Source organism: Dipteris shenzhenensis, chromosome 8 (genome assembly GCF_047967505.1).
Source record: "Dipteris shenzhenensis isolate YYH24624 ecotype China chromosome 8, Dip_SZ_1.0, whole genome shotgun sequence".
Classification (NCBI taxonomy): domain Eukaryota; kingdom Viridiplantae; phylum Streptophyta; class Polypodiopsida; order Gleicheniales; family Dipteridaceae; genus Dipteris; species Dipteris shenzhenensis.
Genome location: NC_141603.1, coordinates 45,504,829 through 45,531,443, shown reverse-complemented (window position 1 = coordinate 45,531,443; position 26,615 = coordinate 45,504,829). Strand labels below are relative to the sequence as shown.

The 26,615-nt window shown below is 48.5% G+C and overlaps 1 protein-coding gene across 1 annotated transcript in view; it reads left to right on the top strand.

The window, feature by feature from the left end:
- The window catches only part of LOC147899571 (phosphate transporter PHO1-like), a 117,938-nt gene that overhangs the window by 35,631 nt on the left and 55,692 nt on the right, over window positions 1–26,615 (top strand). The window contains exons 7-8 of the mRNA XM_087377751.1: window positions 24,640–24,742; window positions 25,058–25,307. Of these exons, the coding sequence (XP_087233877.1) occupies window positions 24,640–24,742; window positions 25,058–25,307 (353 nt within the window). The remainder of the gene's footprint in view (window positions 1–24,639; window positions 24,743–25,057; window positions 25,308–26,615) is intronic.

Below are 26,615 nucleotides of genomic sequence, written 5' to 3'. Positions count from 1 at the left end.
CACCATCGGAAACTGATCCAAAGTGAAAACCTAAGGGGCAATGCATACTGATCCTCCTCTATCCAAGGCTCAATCATCAACATAAAACCGGTCAATCCATACATGGATAGGCATGTGTAGCCTCCTGTTTGACCAAAAAAAATGGAGTGCCTGTGGCTGGGTGCGAAAGGCATCATCAAACCAAACATCTCTGCCACCACTGAAACTGAAAAGAAAGAAAGGCATCCCAAGCTTCCCTCTCTGAAGAGTGGATGCCGCCCTCTCTGCCTCCTTTTTAATCTAAGGGTAACTCCACCATGTTGAAGTCCCCTCCAATGACCCAAGAATCTATTATGGGGGCCCACGAGAGTAACTTCTTCCAGAACAGGACACGATCCCCTCTATTATTGGGGTCGTAGAGATTGAGGAATCCAAACTTACATCCCCCAATCAAAAGAAGAATCCATTGAGCTCTAGAGGGAAGGATAACTCCATGTCCAACTACGAAGGGAAAAAAAGATTCCGAAACTAAGATGCATGTACCTCCGCTAGTGCCCAAAGCAGGTGACCAAAATGTGTGACTTGAAAGTAATTTACCTGACTTTGTGCAATCTCTGGCATCCAGCTTGTGCTCCTGAATGAATACGACATCAACGGAGCCAGCAGTAACACCTGGATGAAGATGCGGATCAGCTCTCCACAACGGCAATGAGGGACTCCACCAAGGCTCTGTACATTCCAACTAACAATCCTCATCGACAGGAGGATGTAGCATGGAACATCTTACTTGACCTAGTGGGGGAAACAAACCCCTCAATGGGGAAAGACCTCCTGCTCAACGAGCAAGGAAGAGAGCCAAGTGGCGAAAAATCCACCGAGGAAAGTACTCGTCCACCTGAGGAGGAAGACACCCTGTCAACAAGAACCCCAACCATTGTCTCACAAAAAATAGATGGCACAAAGTCCTTCTCCGGGAAGTCCGTGAGATATGCCAGGGCTGCAAAAGAGTTCCTGTGAACCAAATGTGACATAGGGGTGCGAAGTATCCCTACAGAGGGAAGCGGATCAACAGTGTACACAACCCCTTTCCCTCTATCTAAGAGGGGAGCTGAAGGAAGGGGCTGCTCTGAAATGCCATGATCCTAGAAAACTGCGGCGGGGGCCGCTCTAGCCGGAGAAATATCATCAAGTGCCTGGCTAAGGAGAGGAGTTACTGCAGAGTCAGGGGAGAAGCTGCAGCCAGGGCTGCAACTGGAGCACTAATGTCCTGGGTTGCATGAGGTGCAACATCAGTGGGAGCAACTAGAACGGGAATATCCAAAGCTCCTGAGGGGATGGCATCTTGGACGGCGACCTCCTGATCTAGAGGGGGTTTAGGCCGCACACGAACCGGAAACCATCGAGGGGCAACAGGTGCCATGGAAGTGGGTGGAGGCGGTACCGAGGAAGCACTCTATCGAGGAAGAGTGCTATGAAGTGGAGGAGCTGTACCAACACACTATCGAGGTCATGGAGGAGGTGCTAGAACTGTACCAACACCCTGTCAAGGTCAAGGAGGGGGTGTTGGAACTGTATCACCCCCCTATCGAGGTCTAGGGGGAGGAGTTGTACCAAAAAGCTTTTTGGGCCTCCTCTTCATCTTTTTAGGGCACTCCCTGGCAAAATGCCCAATGGTCTTGCAGATCCTGTATTGGTCCTGTCTCCCCCGATCTCCACTCTTTGTCGAAAGAAAGAACCATACTGACGCATGATACAATCATCTATTAAATTAGGGTCCAACGTAAGTACCCTAACTCTAGAAACCCTGTTAGACCTGATCGCCTCTGCAACTATCAAGGGCAAACTAGGGAGGGGGGGGATCTTAGTGACAATACCAAAATACTCCCCAATTACCAGGAGTAAACGATGATAAACATGGGGGAGACCGGGAAATCGGACAAAAAATGAAAGCCCTTGCTTGGCCTCCTCCACAGGGTCAAAGCCCAGCATGAAAGGGTCAAAGAAAATCTTTCTATGTCCCATGTGTAAGTACCCAGCTTTGAGCATAGCGCTCGCAGCTTCCGGTGAATCAAAAACAACCTGGAAGAAATCTCGCCCTAGTAAAAGCGAACATCTTTGAGTCGGGTGGTGAGGTCTAGGGGTAGCACCATGAGCATTGTGATCTGGAAGGGTGAGACCCATAGATGCGTGCGATCAAAGTGGTAGAGCTTTCAAGCTGTACATTCTTCTTGAGCTATTGCAACTCATCTTCTGATTAAGCCTAACTTCTCAACACAAGAATGAGTGATGACACAAATTTGAATACCACCATCATTATATGCCTCTCCAAGCCTGAGATCTTTGTGCCATGCTTCCACAAGGGGAAAAGGTCAGGAAGTTCAGAAATAGACATTACCTTTCTAGCTTCCTTTTGAGCATTCTTTTTACCGGGATTCACTACACGCCACCACCTCTTCAGCTTGGAACATAGACCAATCATCTGCCCAAAAGTAATATCTGGATTCCTTCTTGAAAGATCCCCCACCAAGTCATACTCTCCTTGCTCCCTACCAATAGAGTCTTATACTTCCTCCTTGGCTTCTTTGCTCCCTACTGCGAGAGGATACTCTAAGCACGGAGACAGGAGCAGACTTCTTCCTTGGCTGATCCCTCTCAGAGCTCTATCACGGAGTTCTTTCAGCTAGATCACATGGACCCCCACGAGACAAGGCCTCGAAATGACCGTGACCTGGAGCCTGTGACCCGACAGCTCAGACAGAGGGTCGATACACAGATCACACTTGGGGAGTTGTATCAGGATTTTCACAGTCTCATAGACCCATCGGCCTTCCAAAGACTTTCATAAACTTTCTTTCTTTCTTTTTGCATGAAGAATATCTTCCTAGAATCAAGCACTAAAGGGCTAGCATTGAGTACTATTGTTGCGGCTCTAGGAGAGTCAAAGGCCACCTAGAAGAAACCTCGTCCTAGTAATCGTATATCAGAAATCCATGGGGTATGGTCTAAAGGTAAGGCAGCAAGCATCCAGTCCCTAGCCTATTACTAGAAGAATGGGACCCATAATGCACATTGGCTATTATTTGGACGAATATTGTACACACCTTGGAAGCCTTTGGGGGGAGCATGCAGGGGTCTTCCCTGGAAACCTCTACTAGGAGGACTGTTTCCCTCAGGTAGCTAAATGGCTCTCTGTTCTTCTCAAAGTCCTCCACAGTGTTGAGGTGGAACTTCCAGCCTCACCCTTAGATTTTTGCTAGCTCTCTCATCACCGGAGCTTGATTTTGCCTTATTTCTCATGCCTTCATGATGTACTCCTCCCTTGAGCCTTGCTCTTGGATTGCATCATGCCTTGCATGATGTATTCCTCCCGTGAGCCTTGTTCTTGGAGTTTCTTTCTTACTTAATAGAAGTCTTTTCTTTGAAAAATAGGTATCCTTGATAGAAAGATCCCGTAAGGGTTCATCTTTCCAAATAACAGATCAGTTGACGTAGCATGTTTTGTATGTGCATTGTGGGTTCGAGTCCTCCATAAGAACTTTTCCCTTGCTATCGACATCACTAGAGCATTTGGTGAACCACCATCTAGCACTCGCAAGAAGGGAATCTCTTGGCCTCATTTTTTGACTCACGAGTCCCTTGAGGGTTAGGCTTCCTCTCTAGATTGCATCTGCATAAGAGATTCGTGATGGCACATCACACATGGGACCTTTCCCTCTATATATAGTCTGTCTTAGGCGATGACATCCTGTCGCTTTGTTTGGCATGTCCATCAGAAGACATTGGTTTGTCAATGGGAGCACATTGCTTTTCCCAAGAGCTCTTTTCCACTTGCTTATGAGGAAGTGGAGATCGGATCTGTGAAAGAAAGTGATGGAGAGCTTTATCCTCTGTTCCTTTTCTTAGATGTTTTGTGAATCCAAGGAACAAGACAAAATGTCCCAGTACCTCCTCACTGAACAGGGCATCTTGAGCTGATTAAAAGGTACTTGTGTCGTAGGGTATCATGTATGACACCGCTAGCATTACTGGTCGTTCCAATTACTTCCTTGTTGGATCATCTTTTTAGGATAGGCCCTAGTCCAGTTGTAATTTTTGGCAAGGATAGATTTTGTTTCACCCTAGGTTGAGCCATTTAGGCTATATTTCATTTTTGTACCCAGCATGGGCAATTTTTTTTTTTCCAAAAAGATCACTTCATTAAGTATGATTGAAAACTGCAAGAGCAAGCTCTAATGTGCGAGTACAACATGCCATGCATGAAAAGAAAATAAACAGCTCAAAAAGAGCTAACAAAAATCGAAGGTGGAGGCTGAAAATGCCACCTCAACCTTGAAGAAGGCTCAGAGAAGAAGGGAGATCCTCTCCAAACTCTGAAGAGGGTAGCCCTCTAGCTGCTCTGGAGGATCCCTGCATACTCGACCAGATGGCCATCAGAGTATGTATAGTATCAGTCCATATATTGACCATATACTGGAAGGGATGAGCTTGTGAACCCTCCATCGCCTCCGTACATTTGGCCCTCCATATATGCCATGCTGTAATGCTAGCTAAAATATCCCATGATGTGTCTATCGAGGCATGAGCAGCTCTGAAAGGAGTGAAAGGAACATCCTGAAGGGAACATGAGTCCACAAATTGTCATCGTATATAATGAAGGCTGAATCTAAGTCATGTCCCTCGAAAAACACCTGAGGGCTAGTGAGAGATAGCCATGCCATTGATCCCCAGGTCATGAAGAAGGGTGCTCTATGAAATATTCAAAGAATCCTAGCAACACCTTTCCAGATCATCCTCGCCTATCTGCACTCCCAAAGGCAATACTGAACTGACTCAACTGCTACGTGGCATCAAGGACAAGTAGGGTCAGCCCGAACCTGGTGGATCTCCACAGGTTTCCTGGAATCCCTCCATGAATAGAAAGCCAAAAGAAAAGAGTGATCTTGATCTTTCTATTCTTGAGGGATTTTCAGAGCCTCCTCCAAAAGTTCCTCTGCATCTCTGCAGGAATCCGAAAAGAATCCCAATGTGGAGCTCTGGAAGGCCGCCAACCTCTATTGCTAAGGTGGAGTCTCCTGGCATTTTTTACTGTAAAACGAAAGAAGGGGATGCTCTTCTCTCGGTGCCCTTAGTCTATCCATTCGCATTCCCTAGGGTCCCACTGCAAGAACCTAATGGGGGAACCACCATACAACTAGAGTCTCCAAGACCCAAGTGCCAAGAGAAGAGGGTCGAGATCAAGATACCACTATGAATCTGTGCCCCACTCCATGTAACCTGCAATCCTAACAGGCTAGAAGGCAACCCCCAAAAGAATATCACTTGAAGATATGAGAAGTTTGCCTCCCGATTGAACATCAAAGACCAGGGTCTCCTCAAGTGCATCCCGCAAGGCTATGACCTGTAAAGGAATACCCGTCCTCGTGAAAGCTCCCAACCAAGTGGACTCTATGATCAGCATATCATCTGTATCTATCCACTCTGCTGATATGGCTGCCTATGTATCATCTGTATCTATCCACTCTGCTGGCATGGGTAGTTTTTTTTTTTTTTGCAAAAAGAGACTTCTATTAAGTATTAAAGAAAAACCGTTAGAGCAAGCTCCATACGGGATACATCATGCAATGCACGAAAAGCTCAAGAGCCAAAAAGAAAGGATTGAGGCTGATAGTGCCATCTCAATCCGGTAGAAACCTCCGAGAAAAAGGGAGAACCCCTCCAAACTCGAAGAAATATAGTCCTTCTAGAAGAGGCTGCCCATGAGGGGCCCTGCATGCTAGCCCATATGGCTATCAAAGTATGAACCATGTCAGTACAAATACCTGTGAACACCTGTGATGGGTGTATCAGGGTGCCATCCATGGCCTCAGTACATCTGGCTCTCCAAATGTGCCAAGAGGAAATGCTAGCCAAAATCTCCCAAGAGGTGTCCACTGAAACATGAGAAGCTATGAAGGGAGTAAGTGGCACATCCTGCGGAGAGCAGAGCTCTATCACCTGCCGGCAGACCGAGAGTGCCCAAGAAGAAGGCTCACCCTCATAAAACACCTGGGGCCCGGTAAGAGAGAACCATGCGACCAAGCCCCAAGTCATGAAGAAAGGGGAAGTGTGAAAGATGCTGAGTATCCGAGCAACCCCTTTCCAAACAGTCCTCGCTTGACTGCAGTCCCAAAGGCAATGTCGCACTGACTCCTCTGCAGAATGACATCGAGGACAAGTGGGATCAGCCCCAAACCTTGATCTCCACAGGTTCACTGCAATCCCTCCATGAATAGAAAGCCAAAAGAAAAGAGTGATCTTTCTATTTCTGAGGGATTTCCAGAGCCTCCTCCAGAAATTTCTACGCAAATCTGCGGTGATGAAGAAGCTTTCCCAATGGGGGGCTCTGGAGGGAATCCAATCCCTACTTTTCAGCTGAAACCTCCTGGCATTACCAACCGTGAAACGAAAGAAGGGAATCCCCCTCTCTCGGTGCCCATGATCTATCCACTCCCACTCTCCTGGGTCCCACTGCAAGCACCTGATAGGTGCACCTCCATATAACCACAACCTCCAGGATCCCAAGGCCAAAAGCAGAGGGCCGGGATCTAAGTACCACTGCAAGCCCGCGCCATGGTCCACAAAACCAGCAATCCTAACAGGCTGAAAGGCAACCTCAAGAAGAATGCCATCCTTGGATGTAGAAAGTAAACCTCCATCCCCAACATCAAAGACCAGTGCGTCTTCCCCGAGACCTCGGAGAGCGATCACTTGTAAAGGAACTGATGTCCTCAAAAAAGCCCCCATCCAAGTGGTGGAAGTAATAGGCAACTCAACTGTCCATTCCACCGGGATGGCTGCATCTATCTGCTGAATCCTGCGTGCTACCCCTTTGAGGTGATTCACGGACTGCAGTCTCTGATCCTCAGGTAGCCTGATAAAAGATTTCCAAGTGCCTACTGTGTAGGCGGGGCCTCTCTCCCATTTAGACCACTGCATGTAATGGGAAGTGCCCAGTGGTCTGGCATGCTCCTCAAGAATACTATCATTCCAAATGATCGGCTGCCTATCAATCTCTTCGACGGTAGAAGGTGGAATCCTTCGAAGAGTGTTCCTGAAGCTCCCCCAAGCTTTTAGGATGGCAGTCATAAGAGGAGAGGCAGGAGATCTGAGAGGGGCTGATGTGAAAATCCAGCGAGGGCAACATTTTGAGCCCTCTCCTGAGCTGCTGCTCCTCCCCGTGAGCTACTGCCCTCCCCTCTCCCTCTCTCAGCCAGCCCCCTCTCCCTCTCCCTCTCCCTCTCTCAGCCAGCCCCCTCTCCCTCTCCCTCTCCCTCGCTGCCCCCCCCTCTCCCCCCCTCGCTGCTCCTCCTCTCCCTCCCCTCTCGCCAGCCCCCTCTCCCTCCTCCCTCACCCTCCCTCTCCCCTTCCTCCTCTCCGCCCTCCCTCTCCCCCCCCCCGCTACCCCCTACCTCTCCCTCCCTGCCCAACCTCTCCCCCACCCGTCAGCCCCCCCGCCCCCCTTCTCCTCCCCCGTCCCCTCCCCTGTCATCCCTCTCCCTCGCCAGCCCCCCCCCCCGCTTCCCCCCTCCCCGCTGCCCCTTTCTCCTCTCCCCTCTCCCGCTGCCCCCCTCCCCACTGCCCCCTTCTTCCCCGCCAGCCCCCCCGTCCCCTTCTCCCCCCCCGCCCCCCCCCTCGCCCTCCCTCTCCCCCCCACTGCTCTCCCCCTCCCCGCTGCCCCCTTCTCCTCCACCCTCCCTCTCCCCCGCCAGCCCCCCCGCCCCCTTCTCCTCACCCGCCCCCCTCCCTCCCCCACGCTCTCCCCCCCCCCTCCGCTGCTCTCCCGCCCAAGGTGACCCCCCCCCCCCCCCTGGAAAAAAACCCAAAAAAAAAAGAGTTTAAAAAAAAAAAAAAACCTCCTCCCTCTCCTTCCCCACCCCCTTCCTCCCTATCTCAGCTCCCCACGCCTCCCCCACAGCCTACCTCCGTCTCCCCTCTCTTTCTCCTTCTTCCTGCCCCTCTCTTTCCCTTCCCTTCCCCTCTCTCCTACCCTCTCTTTCTCCTTCTTCCTGCGCCCGCGTTCAGGGCGTCCTGGGCAGTAGTTTCACGGATGGAGCTTTTTTAGTGTTGGAATCGGCCTTTTCACATCGATTGGCGAATGGATCCCCATTCAGCCAATCTCCGTCCACCTCCACCAGCCGCGAGAACCGTCATTTTTTCAGAAGATGAGCTGCAGCAGCTCAAGAAAGATGTGGAATTAGAGGGCTCCACATCACTTTTCGCCCGCATCTTTGGGTCACACCCTTCCAGATCACAGGCTAGAGACTGGATGCTGGCGATGTTACCAGGAGACCTCGCCCCTCACCTTAGGGATATTCGACTTTTGGGACGTGGATTCTTCCAAGTGGTTTTCGACTCCCACGAGTCCACAGCCCTTGTTCTCAAAGCTAATCCACTGGCTTTGGGTTCGAGGAGGATCTTTCTTTTGCCCTACACCTTGGGCTTCGATCCGGTCGAGGAGGACAGGCAGGTCACATCACTGTTCATTAGGTTTCCTGGTCTTCCTCAGGTCTACCATCGACTGCTTGCCACTATCGGAGCCACATTCAGAGTGGTCACGGAGATCCCCTCCCTTCCTGGCATGCCTTCTTCCTTGGCAGAGGCAGTCAGTGCAGACGGGGTGCCTCGTGTTAGGGTCATTGTCTCTGACCCTAACATCTCAGATGACCACATTATGCTTCAGCGTCCAGACGGCTCTCTCTTTCGACAGAGAGTCGAGATTTCAGGTAGACACGACCAGGCCAGGATTTGCAGGACCCTTGGGCACTTTGCTAGAGACTGCCCAAGGAAGAGAAAAAGACCCAAGAAGTCTTTTGGTGTGGCTCCTTCACGTACTACCACGACTGCACCTCCCCAACACCCTGTACCACGCACTCCAGGACCACCAAGAGCAACAGGGCGCCCTGCTTCGTGCACCCCAGGACCACCAGGGGTAGCAGGGCGCCCATTGCCAGCAACACACCCGGTACCACGATGGAGAGCTATCAGGCTCCCTTACCTCAGGAGGAGACTTTTGATCCTGTTCAGACAGACGCCTTCCAGACTCCAGAGGTGGATGTTGCTGTAGTCCCAGACACTACAGCTCCACATCAGGAGGGGCCTTTAGATCCACTAGCCCCAGTCACTTTGGTCTCTGACCCCTTGGTTTCTGATCACGAGGGGACTACAGGTACTTCTTCCCCGCAGGCTATTCCTGCCACTGTCAGGACAACCGAGAAAGTGCAGGCGCAGATGAGGGCTCCTGATTCCTCTTCACCCCAGCCGCAGGCCTCAACCCCCAGCTCCAGTTCTGCTGATAGAAGCCTGGCAGGTCCTTCTCCTCCATCTTCCACGAGTGCAGGTCTTCTTCGCACTCCTCGGCCAAACTTGCTTATCAGGAATTCTTTTTCGGCACTGGCAGATTCGGCGACTTTCATGGATGATGAGGAGTTTGTGCCCTCCACCTTAGGGGTCCCGGTCATTGGGATTCCTTTTGACAGAGCCTCCCTTTCAGAAGGTGTGGGGATCCTTTCATCTGTTGAGTTTCCTGCCCTCAGCAAGAGTGTTTCGGCCCAGGGGAAGCTGGTCTCCTCTACTAGGTCGGGTAAGCCTTTCCATCCAGCATCCTTTTGTCGATGAGGATAGTCAGCTGGAACATACAGGGCCTAGGCAGAGTTCCACACCGTCACCGTAGGTAGCTGATCCGAAACCAGCTTCATCCAGGTGTCACTGGAGGTGCTATTGATATCCTTTTTATCCAGGAACACAAGCTGGATGCCAGTGATTGCTCTAAGTCTGGCAAACTGCTTTCAGGACATACCTTCTAGTCGCCTGCTATGGGCACAAGGGGAGGTACTTGCATTTCGGTCTCTCTTTCTATTCTCCCCTTGATTGCTGTTCATGGTATTATCTCCCCTTCTAGAGCTCAATGGATCATTATTTTGATTGGAGGGCGTAAGATTGGTCTTCTCAATCTTTATGCTCCCAATAACAGAGGGTAGTGGATCTCCTTTTGGAAGGAGTTACTCTCTTGGGCTCCCATTGCAGATTCTTGGATCATTGGTGGCGACTTCAACATGGTTGAGTTGCCTTCAGACAAAAAGGGAGGCAGACAGGGTGGAATTCATTCTTTGGAGAGGGCAGCCTGGGATGCCTTTCTCTTTCAGTTCAGTGGCAGAGACACTTGGTTGGATGATGCCTTTCATATTATGCCATAGTCACTCCTGTACTCTTGGTCGAACAGGAGAATACACATGCCCATTTATGCACGGATTGACAGATTTTATGTAGACGATTGGGCACTTGACAAAGGAGGATCTGTATGCATTTCTTTTGGGGTTTCCACCTCAGATCACTTTCCAGTGGTGTTGCAGATTCTTGAGCCTCATCGGAGAGGACGCTCTGCCAGTGTCAGGATTCCGGATGCTTTTTATGCAGAGGAGAGCCTCACGGAGGATATTTTACAGATTTGGGTTTCTCACATACAGGGTGGAGCTGTCCATCCATCTCAGGTAGCTGCAGTATTATCCGGAATTAGTGACTATTATCATTCAGTCGCTGATTCTAGGAGACGTGAGATTCTCAGATGTGAGATTGGTATACACCAGCAGTTAGCGTCCCTTCAGAGGGAAGAGCAGAAGAGGCCCACAGATGCTTGGATTCAGGAGCGCCTTGCTGCAGCAAGGGCTCATTTGCAGACATTGTTGGATCAGAGAGCAGAGTATGTCTTTCATGCACGGGAATCCTTTTGGATTCAGATGGGTGGCAGGGTCAACAAACACTTTTTCTCTACTCATGGGTCCAGACATAGTAGAGATAGTGTTTCGCAGCTTGTTGACTCAGACGGGGTGTTACAGTCAAATCCTGATGCTGTCATGCGTGTAGCTTCAGATTTTTTTGCATCCCTTCTTACTGCAGATCCAGGCACACAGGCCATTGATGATGCCAGAGAGGTTATTTGGCAGTGTATCCCTGTATTGGTGAAGGATGAGATGAATGTTTCTCTGGATGCACCTTTCACCAATGCAGAATTCAAGACTGCATTACTTGCCCTTCACAAGGGCAAGTGCCCAGGTTCAGATGGACTTACCCCCTCCTTTTTTATTACTTTTTGGGAGCAGATTGGTGATCACATTACATCAGCCCTGTAGGGCGTGTGGGACTCTGGTGAGATGCCGGACTCACTCACAGATGGTCTCATTCATCTCATCCCAAAGGGGGGTAATAGGAATCTTGTGTCTCAATGGAGACCCATCACTCTTTTGGGCACTTTTTACAAGATTCTGGTGAAAGCCATCAGTCTGCGGCTATAGGTTTTTCTTCCAGATTTGATTCATGACACGTAGACAGGGTTTGTGCATGGTAGAAGTATTTTTTATAATATTTTCTCATTTTGGGAGGCCTCAGAATGGGCCATGCAGAGCCGCCAGAGATTGGCCATTCTACTCTTGGACTTTGAGAAAGCTTACGACAGAGTAGACTGGGATTTCTTAGAGGGTACTCTATCTCGATTTGGTTTTTCAGATGCATGGATTAGAGGAGTATCCTCTCTCTACAGATCAGCCCATAGCCAGTTGCTCATTGGGGGGGTAAGAGGGGACAGGTTTCAGATTTCCAGATCCGTCCGCCAGGGATGTCCTCTTGCCCCGTTTCTTTTCTGTTTGTGGCGGAAGCTATGAGTATCTACATTAGATCTCAAGCTGATATTTATGGGCTGAGGCTTCCTATCCGCAGGGAAGAAGAGCTCCTGGATAGTGAGTTGGCAGATGACACGGCTGTTTTTTTGGATGCCTCCCTCAGGACACTCACTTCCTTCCGGACAGCCTTGGATTTGTTTTGCACGGCTGCAGGTGCACACATTAATTGGCATAAATCCAGTGGTTTTTGGATTTGCGAGGATGACACCCCAGATTGGGGTAATGATATTGGCTTCACTTGGGTATAGAGGGGCTTCTCCGTCAGATATTTGGGCTGCCAGGTTGGGGTGGGCATCTCTCCCTCACAAGAGTTTGCTCCAGTGTTGGAAAAGCATCAGAAGAAAGCTCCTTTTCTGGAGCTTAGCCAAACTTGACTTGGCCTCCAGGGTGGTGGTGGTTAACCAAGTTCTTCTAGCCATAGCATGGTTTGTATGCTCTTGTTGGTGCCACTCGAGGGATTGTATCACTCAGCTTAAGAGGCCTGTACGAAACTTTTTATGGAGTGGTCTAGATGGCACAACTGATGTTACAGCCAGGGTGGCTTGGGAGACCTTGATTCTTCCTACAAGAGAAGGGGGTTTGAATATCATCGACCTAGATCACAGTGCAGAGCTTTACTCTGCAAGTTCGTTGTGAAAGGGCTTATGCCAGGACAAGAGCCTTGGAAGGATTTTTTTATCAGATGCATACAGTCTCGCACGCCCACTTCAGGAGAGGATTGGACACACAGTACTAGATCGGTTTTCACCACAGCCCACCTCAGGTCTCCCTCTTCCCCTCTTATGGTTGCTATCCTGAAAGCATGGGCCAGCTTCAGGAGTACTCTTCGCAGGATTCCCCTATCCACCCGTGACGAGATTGAAAGGCAGCCTATCATGTGGAATGATAGGATTTTGGATGAGCTTGGCATACCACTTGGAGCTTCTCCTTACATGCAGTGGCCAAGATGGGAGAGAGGCCCTGCATCTACAGTGGGAGCATGGAAAGCCTTCAGGAAGCTTCCTGCAGACCAACAGGCCCAGATGGTTCTTAATCTCAGAGGGAGTGCAGGGAGAGTCCAGCAGATTGATGCAGCCTTGCCCTTGGATTGGGTGGACACAGATGACATGCCTATTACTTGCTCCACCTGGATGGGGGCATTTTCCAGATTGGGAGTTCCTTTACAGGTGATTGCTTTTCTTGACCCACATGAGGATGCCTTAGTATTTGATGTTTCTTCGGGGGGCAGGCTGTCCAGATCCACAGACGATATCTTGTTGGAGGTACTGTTTCAGCCAGTCAGGATAGTGGGCTTCATGGAGCATGGCTCTCTTTCACAGTGGTACTTGGATCCTGACCCGCTTCTCCTCGCCCTTGGCTCATGGAAGTTGTGGCTCTATGGAGGTGTCCCAATTAAGTTTTTGCAGTGGGACCCTGGGGAATGGGAATGGATAGATGAAGGGCACCGAGAGAAGGGCATCCCCTTCTTTTGTTACACGGTCAGTAATGCTAGGAAATTCCAGCTCAGCTCTAAGGGTTGGAAGCCTACTAGAGCTCCTCATTGGGAAAACTTTCAGATTTCTGCTGACTTGCAGAGAATTTTTCGGCAGAGGCTCTGGAAATCCCACCGGAATAGAAAAATCACTCTCTTCTTTTGGCTTTTTATTCATGGTGGGATAGCAGTGAACCATTGGAGGTCCAAGTTCGGAGCTGACCCTTCTTGCCCTCGCTGCCTTTCTATTTTGGAGACAATACAGCACTGCCTATGGGATTGCAGACAGGCGAGAATCATATGGAAGGGGATTGCAAGACTTTTCAGCACTTTTGTTCGCCTACCTTTCTATATGACCTGGGGATCAGTGGCTTGGCTTACCCTTTCAGGGCCCCAGGTATTTTTTGAGAGACTTGACTCCTCTTGGGCTTTTCACATCCGACGACACCTTGTGGAGTCGTGCTCTCTAGAGGATGTTCCGGCCACTCTTTTCAAGGCTGCTCACTCCTCGGTCGACTCTCCATGGGAGATCCTAGCTGGCATTGCAGCATGGCACATTTGGAGAGCCAGGTGCACTGAGGCTTTGGAGGGTTCTCAGGTTCACCCTTCTCAGATCTTGGCCAATACTTGGACAGATACGATACACACTCTGATGCCCATTTGGGAGACCATGCAAGGATCATCTCGAGCAGCCTCCTCCAGGAGAGTTACTTTTCTCAGAGATTGGAGAGACTCTCCCTTCTTTGCTGAGACTTCTACAGGGTTGAGATGGCATTTTCAGCCTCAGCCTTGGTTTCTTTCTACCTCGTTCCTTTGAGGTGTTTTTATTACATGCTTAGCATGGTGTATTTCCGCACAGAGCTTGCTCTAGCGGGTTTCTTTCTTACTTAATAGAAGTCTCTTTTTTGGGGAAAAAAAAAATCCAGCGAGGGCTGTCCACCCAATCATCTCCCAAGGTTGGTGTGCAAGCCTGAATGCGTCCAAAAAAAAAATCCTTCCAAGGTTCCTGCCCAGGCATGAGTCCCCTCACCACCACCTTACAAAGCAATGCCCTACACTGCAAGTCCGGGTCAATGACATTAAGGCCCCCTTCACATGTAGGGAGAATAATGGTCTCCCAGGCCACCCTTGCTGCAACATCTGCTCTGCCATCAAGTCCACTCCATAAAAAATTCATGACTGGTCTGATGAGCTGAGTGATGCAATCCGGCACCAGCAAGAACACACAAACCAGGAGGTGGCCAAGAGAACCTGGTTCACTACCACAACTCTAGATGCAAGGTCGAGTTTCAGAAAAGGAGCTTTTTCCTCATACTTTCTAGTACTGGGGCAAACTGCTGTGCTGGAGAGATGTCCAATCCTACCTGGCATCCCAAATACCTAATAGGAACACCCCTCTGAATCCAGGAAAAACCAATGTCAACTCCCCAGCCTGGAGTGTCCTCATCACTGATCCAAGGAGGCCTCAATAAAAATAGCAGTGTGATCAGCCAACTCACAGTCAAAAAGCTCCTGCTCCTGTCTCAAGGGCAATCTCAGCCCAAAAAGCTCAGCCTAAGATCTAAGGAAGATACTCATAGCTTCTGCCACAAAAAGAAAGAGGAAGGGGGCTAAAGGGCATCCTTGACGAACTGATCTGGAAATCTGAAACCTGTCACCCCTTACCCCTCCAATCAAATCCTGGCTGTGGGCTGACCTGTAAAGGGACGCCACCCCTCTGATCCAAGCATCTGAAAATTCAAACCGTAGAAGAGTGCCCTCAAGAAAACCCCAATCTACTCTGTCATAGGCTTTCTCGAAGTCCAAGAGTAAAACTGCTAGCCTCTGCCCACTCTGCATAGCCCACTCTGTGGCTTCCCAAAAGGAAAAGATATTATCAAAAATGCTCCTGCCATGCACAAAGCCTGTCTGAGTATCATGGATGAGGTCTGGAAGAAGGGGCTGTAGTCGGATGCTGATCGCCTTGGCAAGGATTTTGTAAAGAGTGCCCAAAAGAGTGATGGGTCTCCAATGGGATACAAAATTCCTATTGCCACCTTTCGGGATAAGGTGAATGAGTCCCTCGGTGAGTGAGTCAAGCATCTCACCCGAGTCCCAAATGCCCTGCAGGGCTGAAGTAATATGATCACCTATCATATCCCAAAAGGCTATAAAAAAAGGAGTAAGACCATCAGAACCAGGGCATTTGCCCTTATGAAGGGCAGAGAGAGCAGTCTTGAATTTTGTGTTGGTAAAGCGTGCATCAAGTGAGCATAACATCTCTGGGGTGACCTGTAAAGAATAAGGGAGAGAGATAGGAGACTCAAGTTCAGCTTTCTTCACAACACACAAAAGAGAGAGGACACAAGGTTGGAGGGTGAAGCCTTTCTTCACTTTTGCACACAACAACAATACAATAGAAGAGGGAAATACCCTATATGTCAAAACCTAGAATACGTGGTTCATATGTGAACCCAAACCAAAAACATACGTGGTAGTCTAACTACACCACGAGTACAACTAACATAGGCGGTGACATAAATGATAGTCATCCAGGAGATGTATCGGGGGTAGAGCTTGATATCTCAACACTCCCCCTCAAGCTCAAATCCATCTCACGTACACCAAGCAAGCTCCTAAATCTGCGAAGCTTCTCGGTACCCAATGCCTTCGTAAAGATATCAGCCACCTGCTCCTCAGTGCTGACATAGACAAGATCAATCTCACCAGCTAGAACCTTCTCTCTCACAAAGTGATAATGCACCTCAATGTGCTTCGTTCTAGCATGATAAACTGGGTTATTAGCAAGCATGATGCTGCTAATGTTGTCACAATGAATGACAACTGCTGCATGAACTGACTGTCCCATATCTGCAAGTAGCTTCCGTAACCAAGCTACCTCACATGCAGCCATTGCTGCACCCCTGTACTCAGCCTCTGTGCTCGACAAGGCAACTGTTGGCTGCTTCTTACTGCTCCAACTGATGGCACCACTCCCAAGGGAAAACGTAAAACCACTAGTAGATCTCCTGTCTGAGACACTACCAGCCCAGTCAGCATCTGTGTATCCATGTACCTGTAATGCACACCCAGCTTCATAAAACAGTCCATAATGCAATGTGGACTTCACATACCGCAGTATGCGCCTAGCCGCATCCAAATGTGGCTTCCTCGGTGCCTGCATAAACTGACTTACCAGCCCCACAGCATAGCTTAAATCTGGTCTGGTTATAGTCATGTAAATCAAGCTACCTACTATGCGCCTGTACATAGTAATATCTTCAAGAAGCTCACCTGTCTCTGCATTGAGCTTCACATTCTGCTCCAATGGAACAGAGATAGGCTTACAGCCTGTCATCCCATATTTGGACAGCATGTCCAAACCGTATTGCCTTTGCAACAGCCATATCCCACTCGGGGATCTAATAACCTCAATGCCCAAGAAGTAAGCCCAAGAAGTAACGCAGCTCTCCCAAATCCTTCATCTCAAATTTCTGCTTCAACAGCAGCTTCACTTCATTAATGTCTGCATCACTATCACCTGTAATAATCAAGTCATCAACATAGATGACTATAAGCACAATCCCTCTGTTTGTCCTTTTCACATAAAGTGAAAAATCTGAATTGGAAATCTGAAATCCAATAGTGACAAGATATTGCCCTATCTTGTCTGACCATGCCCTCGGCGCCTGTTTTAAGCCATACAAGGCTTTGCGCAACCTGCATACAAAATCGGGGTGTGAATTATCCTCATAACCTTCTGGCTGCATCATATAAACCTCTTCCTGCAAATCACCATGCAAGAAGGCATTTTTCACATCCATCTGATGCAAAGACCATCCCTTTGCAGCAGCCATAGCAATTACTGCTCTCACGGTTGCCATCCTTGCAACTGGGCTGAAAGTTTCCTCATAGTCAATTCCATATGTCTGCGCAAAACCTTTGGCAACCAATCTTGCCTTGTACCTGCTAACAGACCCATCAGCATTGTGCTTTACTTTGTAAACCCACTTGCAGCCAATAGCCTTCTTATCATGAGGCAAAGGCATCAAATCCCAAGTGTGGTTTGCATCCAAGGCAGCCATCTCTTCAGCATAGTGATGTGCTGTATACCCATCATATCTCAGCCTGTCAACTGGATACTTAATACGAGTGGACCTCCGTACAACTGGATCAGTTGTAGGAGTCTTTAAATCATGCCTGCTTTTCCTTGCACCAGGTGTAACAACAGAAGGAATCCCAAGTTCCTCATCAAGGCTCATTTCAGAGCCGCTTGACTCTCCATCAACATGAGAGCTACCAGCAGACACATCAAACACTGGAGCATGGTCCACTTTTTCTTTTCCCTTATGTGATACCTGCACAACACTATCAGGACTGCCATGTGACGATTCACTAGATCTCAATCTCCCTGTCCATGCATTAGATCCACTAGTAGAGGACTCTCTGGGTCCACTCAAGGCTTGAGATTGCTGCTCTGCATTTATTGCAGCATTCCCATTTCCTGCATCTGCATCTCCTACCATAACAGTTGGTGCATACCAGCTGCTCATTTCATCAAAAACAACATCTCTGCTCACTTGCATTTTGCGGGTGGAAGGGTTATAACAGCGATACCCTTTCTGGTGCAGAGCATATCCAATAAAGATGCATTTTTCTGCCTTTGGATCCAGCTTTGTTCTCTTCTCATCAGGAACATGAACATAAGCTATGCAACCAAATACCTTCAAGTGAGAAATATCTGGTTTTTGGCCTGTATACATTTCTTCAGGCGTCATGCCATGGACAGCTGCAGTGGGGGTTCTGTTCATAATATAAACTGCAGTTGCTACTGCTTCAGCCCAAAAATAATCAGGCATGTTTTTCTCATTTAGGATCGCCCGTCCTACTTGTGCAATATGCCTGTTCTTCCTTTCTGCAACCCCATTCTGCTGAGGGGTAGACCTGCATGAGTACTTCCTTTGAATTCCCTGTTCTTTCAGATATTCACAAAATTCTTCTGAAAAGTACTCTCCCCCTCCATCAGATCTTAGCACTTTAATATGCACACCTTTCTCTTTTTCAACCATGGCCTTAAAAGCCTTGAAATGGCTGAACACTTCACTTTTGTGCTTCATAAAATAAATCCACACCTTCCTAGTGTAGTCATCAATAAACGTCACATAATAATGGCATCCACCAATAGAAGCAGTTTTGGTTGTCCAAACATCTGAATGGATCACTTCCAAAGGTCTTCTGCTCACCTTAGCATTTTTGGGAAATGCATGTCTGGCCTGCTTACCCATTTGGCATGCTTCACATACCTTTTGCATTCCCTCAACTCTGAATTTAGGCAAACCTGCAACAATGTTTTTCGTTTGCATAGATTTCAGCCTTTGTATATTCACGTGCCCAATGCGCTTGTGCCATATCTCAATATCTGCAATGACACCTCTCCCATGCGCAAACATAGCAGCTTTCACCTCAGGCATATCAGCATCCAAGGTGAACATTCTGCCATTTTTGTTGCCTTTCGCAACCAAGCGGCACTTATTTTTCAAGTCCTCAACAAAGCATCCATCAGGATTAAATCTAACCTGCAGACCTTGCTCAACCATCTGGCCAACTGAAACCAGGTTCTTAGTGATTTTTGGAACATGAAGTACATCTGCCAAGTACTTTGTTTTGCCATCCTGCATAGCCAATGGCACTTTACCAACCTGCGTAATTGGGTGCGCAGTATCATCACCTGTTTCAACATAACCTGGCTTATCCAAATTTCTAACATCATGAAACCACTCACCATGACTGGTCATGTGGTTAGAGGCACCTGAATCAACATACCAAACATCATTGCAAGCTGCAGCATCTCCTGACATGGAGTTAACCATATGCTGCATCACAAAAAGGTGCTCATTTCTGTCGTCACCATGCCCACTTGATGATGCATAGTTGCTTTGCTGCAACTTCCCACTTTTGATGTCATTCTGTTTTTTATAGCATGTATTCTCCTTGTGTCCAGGCTTTCCACAATAATAGCATTCTGTGCTGCTATTTACTTGCTGGTTCCTTTGCCATGAACCACGGCCTCTTTGGCTCCCCCTGCCTCTAGAACTACCACGTCCTCCTCCATAGGACTGGTTTTTCTTTTGTTGCTGTTGGTTCTGATTTCCTGCACGGCCACCAAAACGGCCTCTTCCTCTACCCCTGCCTCTACCTGTATTCGAGTAGAAAGCAGTCTCTTGAGAAGTTGAGGTGGCTGAACCACCATTCCTTTGCTCTTCACTCGGCAAGAGAGCAATAAGTTCCTGAAAATCAGGAAATGTTTCACGTACTCCAATGGATGTCCGAAACTGTGCATAATCTTTCCCAAGACCATTCAAGGTCACGGACACTAAGTCCTCATCATCAACAGGTGCTCCAATGGAGGCAAGAGAATCTGCAAGGCCTTTCACCTTCAAGGAATACTCATTTATATTCATATTTTTCCTTTGCACATTGTGCAACTCTTGCTTTAGCTGCATCTTTCGTGCTTTGGTATTTGTGCTATACAGCTTCACCAATGTATCCCATGCCTCCTTAGGTGTCTCTACATCCTGTATATGCACAATCATAGAATCTGAAATGCTGACAGACAGCCAATACAAGCATTTTCTGGCTTTTTCATGCCATTCTTTAAAGGCCTTCAATTCAGCAGGAGTGGGAGCAGCACCCAACACTGGTTCTGCAGTTTCACCACTGATGTACTCCCAAACTCCCTTTCCCATAAGGAAGTTTGTCATCCTGAACTTCCATGCTTGGAAGTTGTTCTTGTCAAGCTTCTCACTGACAATGGTAGACAGATTCTCAGACATTTTACAGATCACGAATTGCAACAGCAACCTGTAAACACAGCAAATGCCTCACAAGGGCAAATAGCAAAACTTCTGCAAAAAGCCTCACAGGGGCAGATCTGCAACACTGACGAAAGTGGTATTTCACCACACAGTCACTTCCTAGTGACGATTTTGCATCAACAGGCAACAGGCATGAATCTGCAACTCCCAATATCTCTGCACACTGGCATACGATGCAATTTCTGTGGCACCTTTCCACCGACTAGCCGCGCAGTGGTCGCACAGCGAAAAACAGGGCCTTTTTCTGAATCCCTGCGAAGAACTTCCGCCTTCAAAATGGGCCCCGAAACGGCCTCAAATCAAAAAAATAACGTCACCAAGGGCTTCGCCCTGTCCCGCAGCATATACTGCGCTCTCGCCACACCGCGAAGGGCCTCTCAATCTGAAACAGTGCACTCCTGCACTTCTGGCTGTGCTACCTGCAGAGATTTGCTCCCAAACTCGAAATAGGAAAGCTACACTGGTCCTCTTACCAGGACACCACAAACTTGGCTTGCTTTCTTGAGCTCCTTACCACGAACAAGGCTCTGATACCATGTAAAGAATAAGGGAGAGAGATAGGAGACTCAAGTTCAGCTTTCTTCACAACACACAAAAGAGAGAGGACACAAGGTTGGAGGGTGAAGCCTTTCTTCACTTTTGCACACAACAACAATACAATAGAAGAGGGAAATACCCTATATGTCAAAACCTAGAATACGTGGTTCATATGTGAACCCAAACCAAAAACATACGTGGTAGTCTAACTACACCACGAGTACAACTAACATAGGCGGTGACATAAATGATAGTCATCCAGGAGATGTATCGGGGGTAGAGCTTGATATCTCAACATGACCAACACAGGTAAACTCTGCCAAACTTTATCTCTAGCCACCTCTCTGGCCTGTGAGTTCGGATCTGCGGAAAGTAGGGAGGTATACAAGGCTGTCGCTAAATGCATGACGATTTCCGAATGGGACTGCAAAAACGCCGTCAGAGTCAAAAAGCTGCCTGACACTCTCTCTACCATGTCTGGGACCAAGTGTAGAGAAAAAGTGTTTATTGACTCTCCCTCCCATCTGTATCCAAAAGGACTCCCATGCATGGAAGGCATACTCTGCTCTCTGATCAAGCAAGGTCTACAAGTGAGCCCTGCCGCAACAAGGCGCTCCTGTATCCAAGCATCTGATGGTCGTTTCTGCTCCTCCCTCTGTAGGGCTGCCAACTGCCGGTGGATACCGATCTCTCACCTGAGTACCTCACCTCGCCGAGCACTAGCAACGGAGTGACAGAAGTCGCTGATACTCGCAAGTGCTGTGGCCACATGTGAAGGACCGGCCACCCCCCCTGCATATGAGAAACCCAAATCTCCAACACTGCCTCTGTGAGAGTCTCATCCGTGTATAAGGCGTCTGGGATCTTGATACTATGAGACCGTCCTCTCAGATGAGGCTCTGAAATGGACAAAATTACCGGAAAATGGTCTAAAGTGGAAACACCGGGTGCAATGCAAACTGTCCCCCCTCTATCAAGAGCCCAATCACCCACATAGAACCTGTCAATCCGAGCATGGATAGGCATCTGCACCCTATGGTTCGACTATGAAAACAAAAGTGACTGAGACTGAACAAGAAATGCATCATCTGACCAAACATCTCTGCCACTGAACCTTAACAAGAAGGCATCCCAGGCTGCTCTCTCAAGGGAGTGGATACCACCTTCTCTGCCCCCTTTCTTATCAGAAGGTGCCTCAACCATGTTGAAGTCACCTCCAATAATCCACCAATCCGCAATGTCAGCCCACGAGAGCAACTCTTTCCAGAACGAAACACGGTCCCCTCTGTTGTTCAGAGCATAAAGGTTGAGGAAACCAACCTTACGTCCGTCAATCAGAAGTAAAACCCACTGGGCCCTGGAGGGGGTTATGGTACCGTGTCCAATGACCAGAGGGAGAATAGAGTCTGAAACTGAAATGCAAGTACCTCCTCTGGTTCCCAAGGCAGGAAGCCAAAAAGTCCAGCCTGATAGGAGCTTACCTGACTTGGAGCAATCTCTGATATCCAGTTTGTGTTCCTGAAGAAAAAGAATGTCTAGGGAAACACCTGGATGGAGCTGATTCCTGATTAGTTGTCTGCGACGGCGATGAGGGATGCCGCCCAATCCCTGTATATTCCAACTGGCTATCGTCATCGGCGGTAGGAAGTGGGTTGGAATACCTTACCCGACCTGGTGGCGGAAACAGAAACCTCTACCAGAGCAAACCTCCTGCCATATACACGAGGTCCAAGGGGAGGAAAATCCACAGGTGAGAGAGAGAAGGATCTCTCAATAGGGATGCCGATAACTGGCTCTCCAAAAGTAGAGGGTACAAAATCATCATCTGGGAGGCTAGAGAGGTCCTCCAAAGCGAAAAATGAGTTCCGCTGAGCCAATCCTGGGGAGGGGGTACAAAGGATTCCTACCGAAGCAGGAAGAGAATGTAAAACCCCCTTCCCTTTGTCCAAAGAGGGAGGCACCTGTACTAGATCCTGATCAAAAGGTGGTGCAGACGAGGTGCCAACAACCTGCGCTGCTGAGGAAGGTACAGCCTGATCCAAGGGTGGAGTCAAACAAGGCTCCTGAACAATAGTCTCCTCCTGAGGCTCCAAGGGGGTAGCCTCCGAAGAGGTGGAGGAGTGAACTAAAGTAGAGCGCCTAGCCGCGACTGGAACCCACCGTGGGCCAGAGGTGGCGTGGGGTGCCGAAGGGACTCGAGTAGCCCTAGGAGAGGGGGGAGCCCGTGTTTGAGGCCGTGTCTGTGGAGCGGTAGGTCCTGCTCCAGCTCTCTGTCGTAAGCTAGTATGAGCTGGTTGCTTTGTGGGCCTCTTTTTCTTCTTTGGGCAATCTCTGGCGAAGTGCCCCGAGGATCTACAAATCCTGCACTGGTCCTACTGTCCTGCAACCTCAAATCTCTAGTGGAAGAAAGACCCGTCGGGTCACTATAGCATGATGTGGTCATCTGAAATATTGGGGTCCTGGACAATGACCCTAACCCTGGGTACCCCGTCCATCCTGACCGCCTCAGGAGCCGAAGAGGGCTAACCAGGGAGAGGGGGGATCTCTGCCACCACACCAAACCTCTCGCCAATAACTGAAAGAAGCCGGTGATAAACTGAGGGAAGACAGGGAATCTGATGAAAACAGAAACTCCCTGCTTGTCCTCTTCAACTGGGTCAAATCCCAGTTGAAAAGGAAACAAAAAGATCCTCCTGTAGCCTAGAAGTAGAAACCCGGCCTGTAGCCGGTCTCTCGTGACGTCCGGGGAATCTAGGCACACTTGAAAGAAACCCCGTCCCAACAAACGAACATCCTTGAGGTGGGGGACGAGGTCTTGAGGAAGCGCCGACAGCATCCAATCGCTAGCTTGTGACCTGGAGGGGTGTGAGCCATGAATGCGTGCGAAGAGAGTCGTGGAACACTCATGCTCCAAATCCTTTTGCAACTGTTGTAGCTCGTCTTTTGAAAAAGTGACAGTTCTTGCGGCCGGTGTGAGCGGAGACGGATTGACTGAATGGGAACCCATTCGTCAATCGAGGTGTGTTGGCCGATTCAAACACAAAAAATAAAAACTCCGTCCGCTTTCCTGAAACCCAGGAGACCCCTATAAGAGAATAGGGGTATTCCAGATGAAGGAGTGGGTGAAGAAGAAGGGAGAGAGAAGAAGAAACCAGGGGAGGAGGGGAGGATAGAGGAGAGGAGGAGTGGAGGAGAGGGGGAGAAGAGGAGTAGAGGAGAGGGGAAGGAGAGAGGAGGGGAGGAGAGGGGGGAGAAGCAAGGAAGAGCAGGGGGAGAGGAGGGGAAAGGTTGCAGCGGGGGGGGACGGGCGGGGGGAGCAGAAGGCTGGAGCCGGGTTGTAGCAGCAGCAGGTGCGGGGGGGGAGCAGCAGGCTGCAGCGGGGGGGGAGCAGCAGCAGGTGCGGGGGGGGAGCAGCAGGCTGCAGCGCGGGGGTTGCAGCAGCAGGCGCGGGGGGGGGAGCAGGCTGCAGCACGGGGGGGAGGCTGCAGCGCGGGGGAAGGGGGCAGAGCGGAGAGGGCAGGTAGGAGGGGGCAGCGAGGAGGGAAGAGAGGGGGCAGCGAGGAGGGAGCAGGAGGAGCAGCAGGGAGCGGGGAGAGAGGCAGCAGGAGGAGCGGGGAGAGGAGCAGCAGCAGGGAGGAGGAGCAGCAGGAGGGAAGGGAGGGGGCAGCGAGGAGGGGAGCAGGAGGAGCAGCAGGGTGGAGAGAGGAGAGCAGCAGTCGAGCAGGGAGAGGAGGGGAGCAGTAGCAGTTCTCCGGCATGGGTAGTTTTTTTTGGGGGGGGAGGTGGAAGTCTAGAGCACACTTAGGGGTGGAAGAATTAGAGGTTTAGCTTGCTTAGAAAGGCTTAAAACTATATATGAAAGAGAGGTTTGTTAGTTGTACATGCTTTATCGAGAGACCGTAATACAAAGATGATTTTCCTCTCCTATCAGTGTATGGCTTATGAATGTCTAAAGTTTTCTCTAGACTAGGTAGGCATTTAAAAGGTTTGGATACATGTTTTGACATTTGGGATAGATTCTAGACAGAAGTATTGAGACTTAATTACTTGTTTTTGACAGTGAGACTTAATTACTTGTTTTTGACAGGGCTGTTTACAGGATGCTCCTTTGCCTTCTTGGCAGCCTTTCTTGTGTTGCTCCACTTGGATGGCTTTAATAAGACCCATGATGGAATTGACACTGGGAGGAGGTTGTACATAAATGCAATTTATCCAATATTCAGGCATGAATCTGTTCTTTAGAAGTGCGAAATGTGCATCAGTTTTACACATAGGATGGATGCTAACACATATGCATGCTCATCATTGAATCAGCTTGCATATGAGATGGATGCAAACAATTATAGGATTGATTTGTTCCGCATGTATGGTTTGTGCAATGTTGGAACGAGTCCTGTGCATGTGATTGGGTCCAAAGGAGTTGTTGCATTTACAAAAAGAAATACTGGTTCTTTGTAATGCCGTTCGTTTCTAATCCTTGATTCTTTGCTGATTGGTTGGTGCAGCATGTTGGCCTTGTTAGTATTGCATTTGTACATGTATGGATGGAATGTATTCATGTGGCGAGAAAAGAGAATCAATTATGCCTTTATATTTGAATTTGCAACAAATACTGAGATTAAGTATCGAGAAGTACTTCTATTAGCCACTTCTTTAACTACAGTTGTTGCCGGGGGCCTACTTGGTCACTTTATGGCACATACTGCTCTGAGCACATCTTTCAACACTGCTCTCATACCTCTTTTTATTGTATTGGTATGTTGGAATTCTACTCAAACTTTCTTTTTGGGAGTAACCATCACAAATTCAAACGCAGCCAAATCTTGCCATGTATGAGATATGATAATATAGAAGTGCTAATAATGCTAGACATTTGTTTTTTATTTTTTCATGGACAATCTGTGTACTATAAAAAACAAGAACACTTTTGTGTGTATTCTTAAAGAAATGTACCACAAGGATAAGTTATCATCCCTAGTATGAAATTTTTAATTTTCAAATATAACTTTCCGCCGTATAGATATCCGGTTATTTCTGTTAGAAAATTATAGCAGGACCAACATGTTTATGTAACTTGATAAAGGCAAAAAAAGGTGGATCCTTGTCCTGGATCTAAGTATATCCACAGGAACAAGGGAGGAATATATCATCTTGTGCCATACTCGTCAGAGAGAAGAAGATACATAATCATTCTCCTTGAGAAACTTCTTAGTGCCATCTCTTGCAGCCAGTGAATCACTAGATCACCAGCCCTACTAATTGCAGAGAGCATATATGATCTCCATCCAAATATGTGATAAGGTCTTCTTCTCACCCAATAGATCATTACCAGTGGATCCTAGGAGTCTACTTGAGGAGGGGCCTGGTGTCTTTCGAAGGTATTACCTGAGGCCAAAGGCCATTGGTGCGAGATGTAACGAGTGTGTGGAACTCACAACTACGTGTGCTGACGTGACACAACATGTTACTTCACATAATTATGGTGCAGTTGTTCAAGAAAAACATAAAGAAAGATGAATAAAGCCTAAGAGAAGATCTACGTGCGAATGATTGCAAGTACCTGAAACAAGAATACACTAGCCTAGTGCTAGGCACGAAAGATATAGAACTATTGGGATATTTTAGAGTATAGAGTCTTAAGTGTGAACAGGGTTCTAGTTTTAGTGTTAGCGTGAAAAGGGTTATGGTTTGTCTTGTGTGAGTTATGAAGGGTCACTTGACCTTTGGGATTAGGTTTGATTTGTGTGTGACATCTTCTATGATGTCAGTGAGATTCTCTTCACTGAGATCCTCTGCCTATAAAATGAGGCACCACTGTAGTTGCTGAAAATACATCCAACCATAAGCTCATTGTGCCCATCATTGAGCATCTCTCTCTCTGTAAACCTTGAGAAGACCAAAGTCATGGTCGTCAACACGTCATACCAGGTTTATAGGAGAGGCGAGTTCTCTTTCACATTTGATAGGCAGGAGGTGGAGCTAGTCAGGGAGTATACATATTTGGGTGCCACATTTAGAGGTCCAGTCTTCACCATGACGCATGCAGCACGAGATAGGATCAGT